Source organism: Triturus cristatus, chromosome 2_1, assembly GCF_964204655.1.
Source record: "Triturus cristatus chromosome 2_1, aTriCri1.1, whole genome shotgun sequence".
NCBI classification, from domain to species: domain Eukaryota; kingdom Metazoa; phylum Chordata; class Amphibia; order Caudata; family Salamandridae; genus Triturus; species Triturus cristatus.
In genome coordinates, this window is record NC_140581.1 from 985,458,813 (window position 1) to 985,471,223 (window position 12,411).

General features: G+C 49.4%; 1 protein-coding gene across 1 annotated transcript in view; it reads right to left on the reverse strand.

The window, feature by feature from the left end:
- Nucleotides 1–12,411, reverse strand: part of LOC146866168 (protein FAM47E-like) — a 194,884-nt gene that overhangs the window by 56,873 nt on the left and 125,600 nt on the right. The window contains exons 6-7 of the mRNA XM_085634284.1: nt 11,941–12,099; nt 8,779–8,856 (exon numbers count right to left, since the gene is read on the reverse strand). Of these exons, the coding sequence (XP_085490410.1) occupies nt 8,779–8,856; nt 11,941–12,099 (237 nt within the window). The remainder of the gene's footprint in view (nt 1–8,778; nt 8,857–11,940; nt 12,100–12,411) is intronic.

Sequence of the window (12,411 nt, forward strand, 5' to 3'; positions counted from 1 at the left end):
GTAAGGAGCGCACAAATTAGTGTGCACCAATGTGCACACGATTTCGGGTTGGGATTAGGGAATGGTGAAAAACAAGCTAATGATGCTTGTTGTTCTGCGTTTCAAGACGCAGGTTCATCAGCGACATATCAAGGAAGCAGGCAACCCCCTCCCCCCCCGACCCCACCTTTCCCTGGGCTCTGAAAATGAGCTCGCTGAAGTAGTTACAAATGGCTGCGCCTCTCAGGATCAAACATGGGAAGCACCTGGAGCTGCAGTGGGCCGCAGATTTTCAGTCTCCAATAGCTCAGGCCTAATAGCACCAATCATCCTTCTGGTGACGATAATACTGCTGATTCTGGTGAGAATTACTACCGTTTGTAAAACCGCTCAGTACTTTCAGTAAATGAGTTCAAACAGGTGGACAACCCTGATTATTGGCACGTCGAACAAACACAATATTTCTATAACTAATACATTTGGTATATTGTTGGAAATGTAGGATTAGACTGCTCAAGGTGTAGGCCACCGGAAGCGCTGGCTGTAATTAAGCCCAAGCCTTAAGACTTGCCCTCGAATGGCCAGAATGTAATGTTACTCATTACTGAAGACAAGTGTAAGCATCTGACATCTCTACAACAAAACCAGAGGTCATACATTTTGAACTGCTCCTGTCACTTCAAAGAGAATTGCACAAGAGACCTTGAAACACAGCATGGAAAATCAATGGCAGCTGGTGTATGCCGCAGGACAGAGAACTACATGCCACATGTTTCGTATAGCGTATGAAACAGGAAAACATGGGCACCCATGTGTTGATACGCCACTGGCTCTATATGTGCAACAGCTTAATGGATTGAATAATATACGTGTTCTTTACTGTAACAATCCATGAGCTGATATTTTAGACCACATGGCTTCAGGCATAAGGACAACCATTTGCAATGCAATAGGTCTAGCATTTACGCGAATTTAGCTATTGTAAATGACAATGCCTTTTAGTTTTCGTTTTTAAAACATAAATAAAAGGCATTGTCATTTGCAATGCCAATAGCTTAAACTCGCGGACATGCGAAACCTATTGATTGCAAATGCTTGTCTTAAGTGCGTGTGATGTGATAACAAATAGTAGGCTTTTGTTTTCCTCAAGTGCAGTGACGTCTTTGAGGCGCTAGGTGGCGCACAGCGGAATGGCTGCCTGTGGGTGAAGCTCCCGCAGCCCAGCGGCAAAATCCTACATAAATCCTTCCTGAGCGTAGCGACTCACTGCAAAAACGGACCCTGGTGAATTCCCATACACCGCTGCTGCTGCCAGAGCTCTGCCTTGCCCTGGGGGACTCGGCGGGGCCGGACTGAGAGGCTGCTGCTGACCGCGCCGGCTGGCGTGAGAACTCGTCTGGAGCCGTGACCGGGGTGCTACCGCTACGCGAGAGCGGCGCTGCACATGTGGACGGAAGGCCTCGCCTCCGGCGACTGCGCTGCGGGCGGCTGCCCTGCATTACAGCCGCGGTGGGCCTCGTGTGCCCCGACTGGTGCCCTCGCCCTGTGCTGATCCTACTGCCGCGGCGGCGGCTGCGTCGAGAGCTTACTGAGGGCACGCACATCGACGAGGTGAGCTGCCGACGGCCGCGGCGACCGCAGCGGTCACCTCCCCGGCCTTCTCTGGACGCTGCGGCGGCGCGACGCTGCCTCACCTGCCTTGCGCTGTGGGGACCCATCCACCCCCGCTGTGGCCTGTCTCCTTATCCGCTAGGTGTGGTGTGACGATCGGCGGATTCAGCAGGCGTTTGAGACCCGGGGGACTTGCTTGCTGGAGGCGGAAGCCTATGGCCTGTTCTGCATCGCATTCAGCTTTGAGAGGCCTGCGCCTGGGATCGCGCTGAGGCTGCGGCGGATTTGCGGTGATCACTGTTGGCCTGGAGGCGCTGGGGCCTGCTTCTTTCCTCGGACTGGATCCTTCTGGAGGGCTACGGCTGCTGTGAGTGAGTACTTGAGGGACCCAGTTTGGGCCCTTCTGCCCCCCCCCTGGCTGGTTCATAGCGATTGGTGGCCCGGAGTGAGGGCGCTCCTACTGCCCTGGTAGCGAGCGGCCTGTTGTTGAGGAGTGTGGCGGCCCCAGGTGATCGAGAGCGGCTCCTGGCGCTGGGACCCGTCCCTGGCGTGCTTGTCCGCCGCCGGTGGAGGGGATTGACTGGCGCTCTCGTAGGGGTTGAGGTGTGCCTGCGCCCAGATTGATAGATCGCCTCTGCCCCTGCGGAGCTGCGTTCCCCCTTGGTCCCTCTTACACCTCGTGGCCTACTGTGCGATCCGGTCTTTCCGACCATATCCTTGCTCCTGCTGTGGTCTGCCTGTCGGGGTCGGCATGGGGAAGCCGGACAGCCGTCAGCCTCGCCTCACCTTCGAGACGAAAAAGACCACCAGGTCCCAGCCGGAGGCCGGTGCGGGGGGACCGGCACCGGTGGACGGCCAGGCGGGCGACGACGTCAAATCCATACTGCTGGATATGCGGCAGAGTCTGGCGACCATAGTGGACAAAATGGACTCCATGCAGTCACGTATGGACTCGATTGTGCACAAGGTGGACAGTCATGGAGAGCGCATCTCAGAGACGGAGCGGCGTGTTTCTGATTCCGAGGATCGCACAGCACAATTATCAGACACTATGGCGCGCATGGACAAAGTCCTTCACGTGATAGCGGCCAAGAATGAGGAATTGGAGGCGCGCAGTAGGAGGAATAATGTTCGCCTACTTGGCATACCAGAGTCGACCCACATAGGCAAGATGGAGGACTATGTAGAGGGTCTACTGCGCGCGGCGGTGGGGGCTGACTCCCTATCCCCGCAGTTCATCGTTGAGAGGGCACACAGATCACTGGCTCCGAGGCTGCCGCCGGGGGCCCTCCCCCGCCCCATCATCGCCCGTTTGCTGAACTTCCGGGACCGGGATGCGGCGCTCCGAGTGGCGAGGGAGAAGAAGACCCTTTCATACGACGGCATTGCCTTTACTATATTTCCTGACTTCACTCCAGTGGTCCAGGAGGAGCGGAAGAAATTCGTACAGGTCAAACAAAAGTTGCGGGCTGCTCAAATTGACTATGCGCTACTCTACCCAGCTCGATTACGCATCACCCACCAGGGGAAACAAATCTTCTGCACTAAACCCCAACAAGCAGAGGAATTTCTGAAACGGGTCAAGAGGCGCGATCTGGACAGCCCATCCTCGCCGGCCTCGGTGTGACAGCGCTGGGTCGTCGACCTGGCGCTTCTGTGGCAGATGTTCGACAGTTGGTAAGCGGATGCAGATGTATGCTGCCACGGACCATGTTATGGGGACTTGAAGACCTGGCTGCGCTGTGGGTGGGGGGATGTAACCAGAGCCCTACCTCCATTTAACGCGCACCTGACTCTCAGGACATCTCACTTCGCTGGGCGCTCCCTGTCCCTGGAGTGGGCTCGGTCCATGGCCGGGCGCACTCCCATGGGTCGAGGGGACACGGTGTATCCACCTAGACTGACCTTCAAAGGGTATTACCCCATTGTCTTTCAGTTTAAATGTTAATCCCTTGTGGCGTTGGCTATAGAAGGGTTTGGTTCTGGGGTGGGGAGGAAGGGGACTGTCCAGATGGCATGATTGGGATGCTGCTGTGGGTGTGGGGTGGGGGGGGGGAGTGGGGAATTTTCTTTGTTGTTTGTTAGTGTTAATTGGTATGTTGTGGTGATTGCATCGTTTCTTTTGCATCATTTTAGGGGCGGCGGTGGCATTGCGTTACTATATCTGAGAATTGTTGCTCCCTATGGGTGATCCGCAGGCAAGCAGGGACTTTACTGGGCAGCTTAATTTCCTGACCTGGAATGTGAGGGGTTTGGGAGACCCTAGAAAGCGTAGACAGATCCTGCCGTATCTGGATAGACATCACATCAGCGTGGCTTTCCTTCAAGAGACGCACCTGGACCCATCCAGGCCATCGCTGCTTGCATCAAGGTGGGCCATACACCGTTCCTTTTCCTCCTACTCCACTTACTCACGGGGAGTCGCAATCCTCATTAAGAAACACACCCCCTTTGTGTGCCTGGGTGAACGGACTGATAGGGAGGGCAGGTATTGTATTGTCTGGGGACGCATGGGTGCGGACACGCTCACTCTGGCGTGTTACTATGGCCCCAACTCTGATGATCCGCAATGCCTTCGGGTGCTCTGGGGGGAGATTTTGAGCATAGGCTCCACTTACTTGGTATGGGGAGGTGACTTTAATGTAGCTATTGATCCCATGAAAGATAGGGCAAACCCCGGCCCTCAACACTACTCTCGCTCGCAGGCATATGTTCACGACCTTCTTACTGAGCGTCATCTGTTGGACGCATGGCGCTCTAGGCACCCAGCGGCCTTGGAGGGCACGCATTGGTCGGCTGCACACGCCACATGGGCAAGATTGGACTATTTTTTGGTCTTCCCGGGACTTGCTCCCACGATATGCTGGGTAAAACACCTTGCGCGCACGTACTCCGATCATGCCCCGGTCCTGATGGGTGTGGAACTGGTTGACCTTGCTGGCTCTCCGATGTCCTGGAGATTGCAGCCTTCTGCCCTGTTGGATGAGGTCTTTCGATCGGAAATTGCACAGGAGACCGAGGGCTTCTTTCAGCGAAATGGTGGAACGGTAGACAGTGTTGCTGTAGTCTGGGAGGCCTTTAAGGCTACCATCAGGGGGCTGTGCATTTCGAAAGGGGTGGGAGTCCTCAGGGACCTACGTAACAGCCTTAGTAAACTGGAGACCGCCCTTAGGGCCCTGGAGACCGCCCCCACGTTTTCCACTGATGCAGAGGCGCAGGCCAGGTTCCGAGACCTATTGTCTGACTATAAAGCCACCGCGGATAGAGAGGTTCGGTTTAGGGGGAAACACTTCCAAGCTCGTAGGTACGGGGAGGGAGAACGGCCGGGTAAATTCCTGGCATGGGCGATACGTCCGCCCCGTTTCAACAACCATGTCCTAGAGATCCAAGGATCTTCGGGGGCACTCCACAGGGATACCCAGTCTATAATGCAAACGTTTGTTGCCCACTACGCTGAACTGTACTCCTCTACTCATGCACACGCGCCGGAGCTGGACCGATATTTGGGGGAAATTACATTGGGATGGCTTTCTGATAGACAGCGCCGGTTCTTAATGGCTCCTCTGGGGATTGACGAAATTCGGGAGGCCATAATGCAGATGGCCTCGGGGAAGGCCCCGGGCCTTGATGGTCTCCCGATAGAATTCTATAAATTCTACATTGATATCCTTGCCCCGATTTTAAAAGAGGTATTCGACGAGGCCCACACGCTGGGGAAGCTTCCCCCTTCCATGAGAGAGGCACTGATTACCTCCCTCTTGAAGCCAGGCAAACCGGCAACGTCCCCGGACTCGTATCGGCCCTTGTCCCTCCTTAACTGTGATGCAAAGATCCTTGCTAAGACTCTGGCTAATCGCTTGACGCTCCTCATGGAGGGACTGGTACTCCCGGACCAATCGGGTTTTATACCCGGAAGGGCGACGTCGCACAACTTGCGCACGCTATTTGCAATCTTGCAGAATGTGGATCCCAGCCTACAGATGGTGGCGGTCTTTTTGGATGCTACGAAAGCGTTCGACTCCTTGGAGTGGGATTATCTGGTGGCTGTGCTGACTCACATGGGTTTTCCTCTGGTGTTCCTGGGATGGATAGCTATTCTTTATGGCAGTCCGTGTGCCAGGGTCTTAATCAATGGCAGGACGTCCCAACCCTTCGGAATTGCCCGAGGGACCAGGCAGGGGTGCCCACTTTCCCCACTCTTATTTGCACTGGCGCTTGAGCCTCTCGCCTCGCGGCTCCGACAACGCCACCAAGACCGCGCGCTGTTCTGTGAGCAGCGACAGATATTGCTGTCGATGTATGCAGACGACATTACTCTGTATGTGCGGGACCCACAAAATAACCTGAACCCTCTCCTCCGGGAATTCTTGACTTATGGGGAGATGTCGGGCGTACGAATCAACTGGTCAAAGTCCCAGATCTTCCATCTAACTGATGGCTCCCAGACCTTCTCGCTCGACTATCCCATAGAATGGAGTGAGTCCGAAGTCAAGTACCAAGGCATTAAGATCTCTCGAGATAGGGAGGAGCTTATGCGGTTGAACTATGGCACGACATTGCTGCACGCCTCCTCTTGTGTCGACCGCTGGATTGCGCTCCCTCTGTCGATGGCTGGGCGCGCAGCCCTGATTAAGATGGTGGTGCTTCCCTGGCTTCTATACTTGTTTATGAATATTCCCTTCCCCCCGAGCAGGCACTTCTTCACTCGTTTGCGATCTGAATTGATACGGTTGGTGTGGGGGGGGAAGAGACCTCGATTGAAGTGGGCTGCGATGACCTCTCCATATTCGCGCGGAGGATTCGATATACCGGATCTGGAACTGTACTATCATTGCGCCCAAGCGCACTATGCATACTACTGGTTCCACCCGATCGCTTTTATGCCCCAGCTCGCTGCGGGGACTGGCTAGCGGCGCCCCTGCCCCTGCCTGGCCTACTGCACAGTGTGCTCCCACATACCACTACCAGCTATAACGCCTTGCAGGGCACGGTGAGGGCTTGGCTGGAGCTGTCGAAGCGAGTGGGAAGTCCGTTCCTGTACTCCCCTCTTCTCCCAATTGCTTATCATCCGCAGCTTCCTCTTCTCCAAGAGAGACTGTTTCAAGATTTGCTTTGCAAGCTGGGACTCCATAGATGGGGAGAACTGTTATCCGGCGGGACCTTTCGTGACCGGGAAAGCTTCTTTGACGGATACACGCCTACCCCCCTGGAGCTTTTTACCTACCTTAGACTGAGGCATGGCATGAAGGCCATCTTGCCGGCTTTCCCGACTGAACCTGACACCATGGCTCCCTTACATAGGGTCCTCCAGGCCACCTCACCCTCACATTTGGTCTCGATACTGTATCATGCAGTCCGCTCTGATGCTGCACTCGACGTTTCCCGGGCACGTGGGGAGTGGGAGCGGGAGTTGGGGCTAGAGCTAGGTGATGACAGGTGGACATACTGTTGTTTGCAGACGGCACAGATTTCAGCGAGTAGTAGACACCGTATCATACATTTTAAATTCTTGAACCGTCTCTACTGCACTCCGGCCACCAAATACAGATTTCAGCTGCAGGACTCGGATAACTGCGAGAGATGCCATGCCCCCCAGGCGGGCTTCTTGCATTTGTCCTGGGCATGCCCCACTATTCAGAGCTATTGGACACAGGTGTGTTCTGCCATTTCGCAAATGATAGAGCTGCCCTTCGCACCTGATCCTATACAGGCGTTATTGGGATACACCAAACCTATCCCGCGGGCGAGTCGCAAATTTGTTACGACGGCGCTCCTGTTGGCGAAAAGGCGCGTAGCTTGCCGGTGGGGACGGGGACGGGCTCCGAAATTTAAGGAGTGGCTCAAGGACCTGGTCTACTGCCAGGAGCAGGTACTGACATACTCCGAACTGCTCCCTGCCCAGTCCCGCCCTGCCGATATCTGGGGACCATTACAAAGTTACTTACTGCAGTATCCGGAGGCTCTAACAACAGACGCCCCTCCCCTGACCGTTGCCGGTTCGGACCCTGCCCTCCATGATGGGAATCCTGCATAGGGGAGACTGTGTGCTGCTATGGACATATGGGGGTGGGTGCGGCGTTTTCTTTTCTTCTTCCTCCATCTTCCTCTCTGGGCAGCCCCTTTGGGCCTTTCCTCTACGATATTCCAGGGCGCGAGGACTGTTTGTATGTACTCGTTATACAAGCTTTTTGGACTGAGATTGCGCTATGGGTGATGTGCAGCGCGTGGATGAACTTTGTCTGAGGGGCCCCCACGCCCCTACCAGGTGTTTATAATGTGTTTTGACCTTTTGCCTGATGTTCCTACCCTGTATACAAGCGATCAAAACTCATATTCTACTGTACACGACTGTTCACTTGGCCCCTGCGATCACACTGGATCTGATGCTAATGCGATTTGAGACCTGCACTGCCACTTGCCTCTGCTTATGGTTTTCTTTTTGCTTTTGTATGTATGTATTGCCATGCCGTAAAATTTCAATAAACAAAGTTTAAAAAAAAAAAAAAATGTTTATAATGAGCTGATGCCCCCCAAAAGTCGTCCCAAAGGTTTCTGGGGTCTACATGAGCAATATTTAGTGGCGAAACAAGCCGGTAGTGAGGATAACGAATGAACACATGAAGCACAGGGTAGGCCCAAAAATAATATGGCATATGAGTCTCAAACCAAAAGATGATGACGGCTGTCTATCCTACATGTAATTGCTTGCATTCAGACTAGTGAACTCTGCAGACTGTCACGTTATGGTTCTAGAGTACGTTATCCTACTTTGTTTATCCTAACTGTAATATTATCATGCTATAATGCTATTGTGATCTGTGGCAGCAGTTGCTATCAGCCAATTGAAGATACATATGTGTTGTCTATACTGCTCTCTGTACTGATGTAAACTGGGTCATGAAAACTAATAAAAACAAGTTAAAAAAAAAAATTACAAAAAAAAGTGCAGTGACGTCTTTAAAACAGACATTTGTTTTGGGCTCCCTCACCTCCGGCAGGCTGTTGCTCTAAAAGCTGCCGGATCCGGCTGTTCCCCTAATTCCATGCACTGACCCTTAAATTAGAGGCCTTTTTGTAAAATGGAGTAAACTACATAACACCGCAGTTAATTTAAGAGCGGTGACCGTGACTCTCTCCCAATCGTTTCTCCTTGGCTTGGTCTCATCGCTATTACAACTGCTTTCTTACCTCAGGGTTCCGGTAGCCCTTGCTCTCAATGAATTCCTTAAACGCCGCTGTTCCGTGGAGTTCCATTAGTTCCGCATCCTGAAAGAAGGTTTAAAACAAGATTTGATTAACTAGAAAGCCATTTTTTGGAATAGGTGTCATACTACCCTCTAGTGATAGCTAGTGGAAGTATCATGCTGGAATTTTTTTTAAGTTGAAGTCCTGTTTTCTATTACTATCCTGTGGTTATTTGACTTACAATAAGATTTTTGGGCACATACCAAACTTCATTCACATACCAAACTGAAATGGACTTCAAAGTCTGTTCAATAAGGATGTTTTGTGACAATCCGAATTATAGGAAGTAAATAGCCAAGCCTTTCATTAGCTACAACTCCATAACAATCTACTTATGGCTGCCCACTACATTATTTGACTAAAGAGTGCGATAAATGTGTCTTTATTGTTTTCTGTGCTTGGAAAAGGCAGTATGATTTAAGTTCTCAAGCCATTTATCGGTATGTCTTTTTACCCCACGCAGAATTGATACAGTGTGGTGAGGAGCACGTGGCTCAAATGACGGGGGCATTTTGGGCTGTAAACACCTCGGGCGGACTCAGATAGAAAATAGACCCAGGCACCAAAATAAAAGTGTCCCCCATTATTGAATTAGAAAGCTTAGGAAGTAGTCCACGTTTGCAAAGTGGCATAGTTTTCAACATGTAAAGTGTTTTTTTTTCAAGATATATGGGAAACTGCATGGACTTGAGCGTGCTGTGGGTAACGTTTGTTATAATATCAGGGAAATCAAAGGTAAACCCGGCCCAGCAGACCATAAAACAGGTCCATAAACAGCCACAAAACTGTCCCACACACTAGCCTTTCAGAAAAGCCCTTCAGACACTGCCTGTCTGCCCTAAAGGCCAATCCGACTGGGGAAAACACAAATATGTTTGCGGCTGAAAAGGTTTTTATTTTAAGGCTGTCAGAAATTCACAGAAGAACTCCTGCGTGATTTTATGGCAAGACAGGAGGCTATCATTATGCATAAATACTTTCGCAACACTACTTTGCTTAATATCTTTTAGACGAGTTTCAGACGTTAAAGCATTAGGAATTTCAAATAGGATTTATTCACCTGATGGTGTATTATTTGAGATATGGGAAAGGACCAAAACAATGTCGGAAAACATTTTCTACCCGTTCTTTTTTGACTGTCCCAAACTTTGTGTGGTAAGTTGCATGAAAGTGTATGAAGAGAAAATTAGTGTTTTTAGACCTATGAATGAAAATCAACTACTGATTTCTTTTGTTAAACCCTACAAGGCAATCTCTTCTGCTACTATCTTGAGATGGGTTAGAACTGTGATGTTGGAAGCAGGTATTGAATTATCCAAATTTGGCGCTCATTCTTCCTGAGGGGCTATGGCCAGTAAGTTTTTCTGGGGAGGAGGTTCCCTTTCAGATATCCTCAAAGCAGCAGATTGGTCAAATGCTTCCACTTTTAGATTTTATCTTAAACCTGTAGAACATGTAAGCAACGTAGCATTGCAGAGCTTTAAACTTGCATAATGTAGCCTCCGGTCTTGTAATGAAATGACGATTCTCCAATTATCATACAGAGAGAATCTTGATTTCATTAAAGACAACGGAGGCTGACATTATCCCTCCCACCACTCCCTGGTGGATGTTTTATCAATGTTAATTTATATCAAATGTTACTTATATGGATTTATGGAAATAGTCTCTACCAATATTCCTTTTTTCTATTCTAGACTCTACATCTTTGTAAAGAAGTCATAATGACGTTTATCTTGGAAGAAGTTGTCTATCCTTTCGCAGCTCCAAGAGGAACATAGTTGGTTGCCATGGCGCTTTGTTATTGTTATTTTGAATGTTTTATCTATGATGTACTTGTTACACTTTAATGGGCTGCAATAAAAGTTATTGCATAATGTGTAGTACAGAGGAATCACAAGAAGATGGCAGCCAGAGCCCTTAAGCCTGATTCTTGTGCTTTTTTAGGCCCTACCTTCTACTTACTACCTCTTACAACTTATTACAGAGCACTGACATGTTTCTTCTTGATGTAGCTAATCAGAATTACCACTAGGTGGCGCCACATTCAGTGTTTTCTGTTCTCTCAAACTACTTGTTTTGTTAATTACGACCTGCTCTTTCGATCGGAAAGCCTAAAAAGCTCAGAGATATATGCCGTAGAAACCAAAAATATGACAGCAACCCCACTCAAAAGGGGCGGAGAGTGGGAGAACACAGTGTGGTGTGCCTTGTGAATTTACGGATGCCCACAAAGCTCTGAGAGTTTGTTGACATTCACAAACTCTGATCCAAATATTGCCACCTTGGAAATATGGTGAAGTGATACTCCAACAAAGGTTTGTTTGGATCAACTAACTCCCCTTCCAGGGTAGAAAAGGGAATGGATTACCCGATCTGTCTATTATGTTTTCTCTTTGGAGAAAAAACAAAAAAATGTGAATTTGCACTTCCCGCTGTAGTTCCCCATTCCGTAGATTTCCATGCGTTCCACTGGGAATGTTTGTAAATTGCAAGTGCAAAAGCTGTAAATCTCCACAACGACTTTTACTCTTCAACTGTGAATTTCGACCCGAGTACAAACAGGAAGAAGGAGTTAAAAGAGTGAGATGGTGTGTGAAGGTGGGTGCAGTAAAAGCAAGATGGTGTCGTCAATGCAGCAATAAGAAATGGGAATAATGGGAGGGGAAGTTATTGAAGGTGATTTTTGATAGTATTTCTCTGTTGATATATTTTTATATATGTTTTGTCCTCGAGTGCTAAAGTCATTCATAAAGGGAAATCATGCAGCTTAAATATCTGCTTTATGTACTTTCTTCCTAAATGCTTTAGCCACATAATAGAACTCGGGTAAAGTTAGATTGTTCTGAGGGTGTTGGGGGAAGGAGGGTTTTTCACAGTTATTTCATTTTTTAGAACTTTGGATGTTCATGCAAAGGTCAAGTTAAAATTCTGGCCAAGTGCAATTTAGGCTTTGGAAGAGCAACCAAATGGAATATATATATTTGTAATAGGGAAACCAGTAGATGCCCGACTGAATGCAAATTTAGAAGGTGGGGACTGGGCTGAAAGAGAGACCTCAACACAGACCAAATACAGCATCACTGAGACATGAGCTCTCTTTACCTGTTGATGGAGCCGAATTCTTGATGTAGGGCTCATGGTATCTTCTTCATCATCGGGATCATGTAAGGTCTCGTTTGCGTGTAGCTTTCTCCAGAGGTTCGGCTTAATGTACCAAACGCCATACTTTATTTTCACCCAGCTTGGATGGTAAGTAGAATCCTACATATAGCAGAACATTAAAAACATAGGATTTTGAGATGGTGGGAACAGTGGAAATCACATTAGTGGCAATGGTAGGGTGGTACATAACTCACAGAACAAGAAACCCAAAAAGCCATTATCACACGTTCCATACAACAGGATGTATGAATGCATAGATAAACGGCATACATCTGCAAATCAGTAACGATCAGTTAGGGATTCACAAAAATGCAAACGGATTTACTCACACTGTGTACATTTTCTTGTATGGGCAGGTTGAGAGTGTTTCAGGAAAATAAACACCTGCACCAGGCAGCAAACTCATAGTAA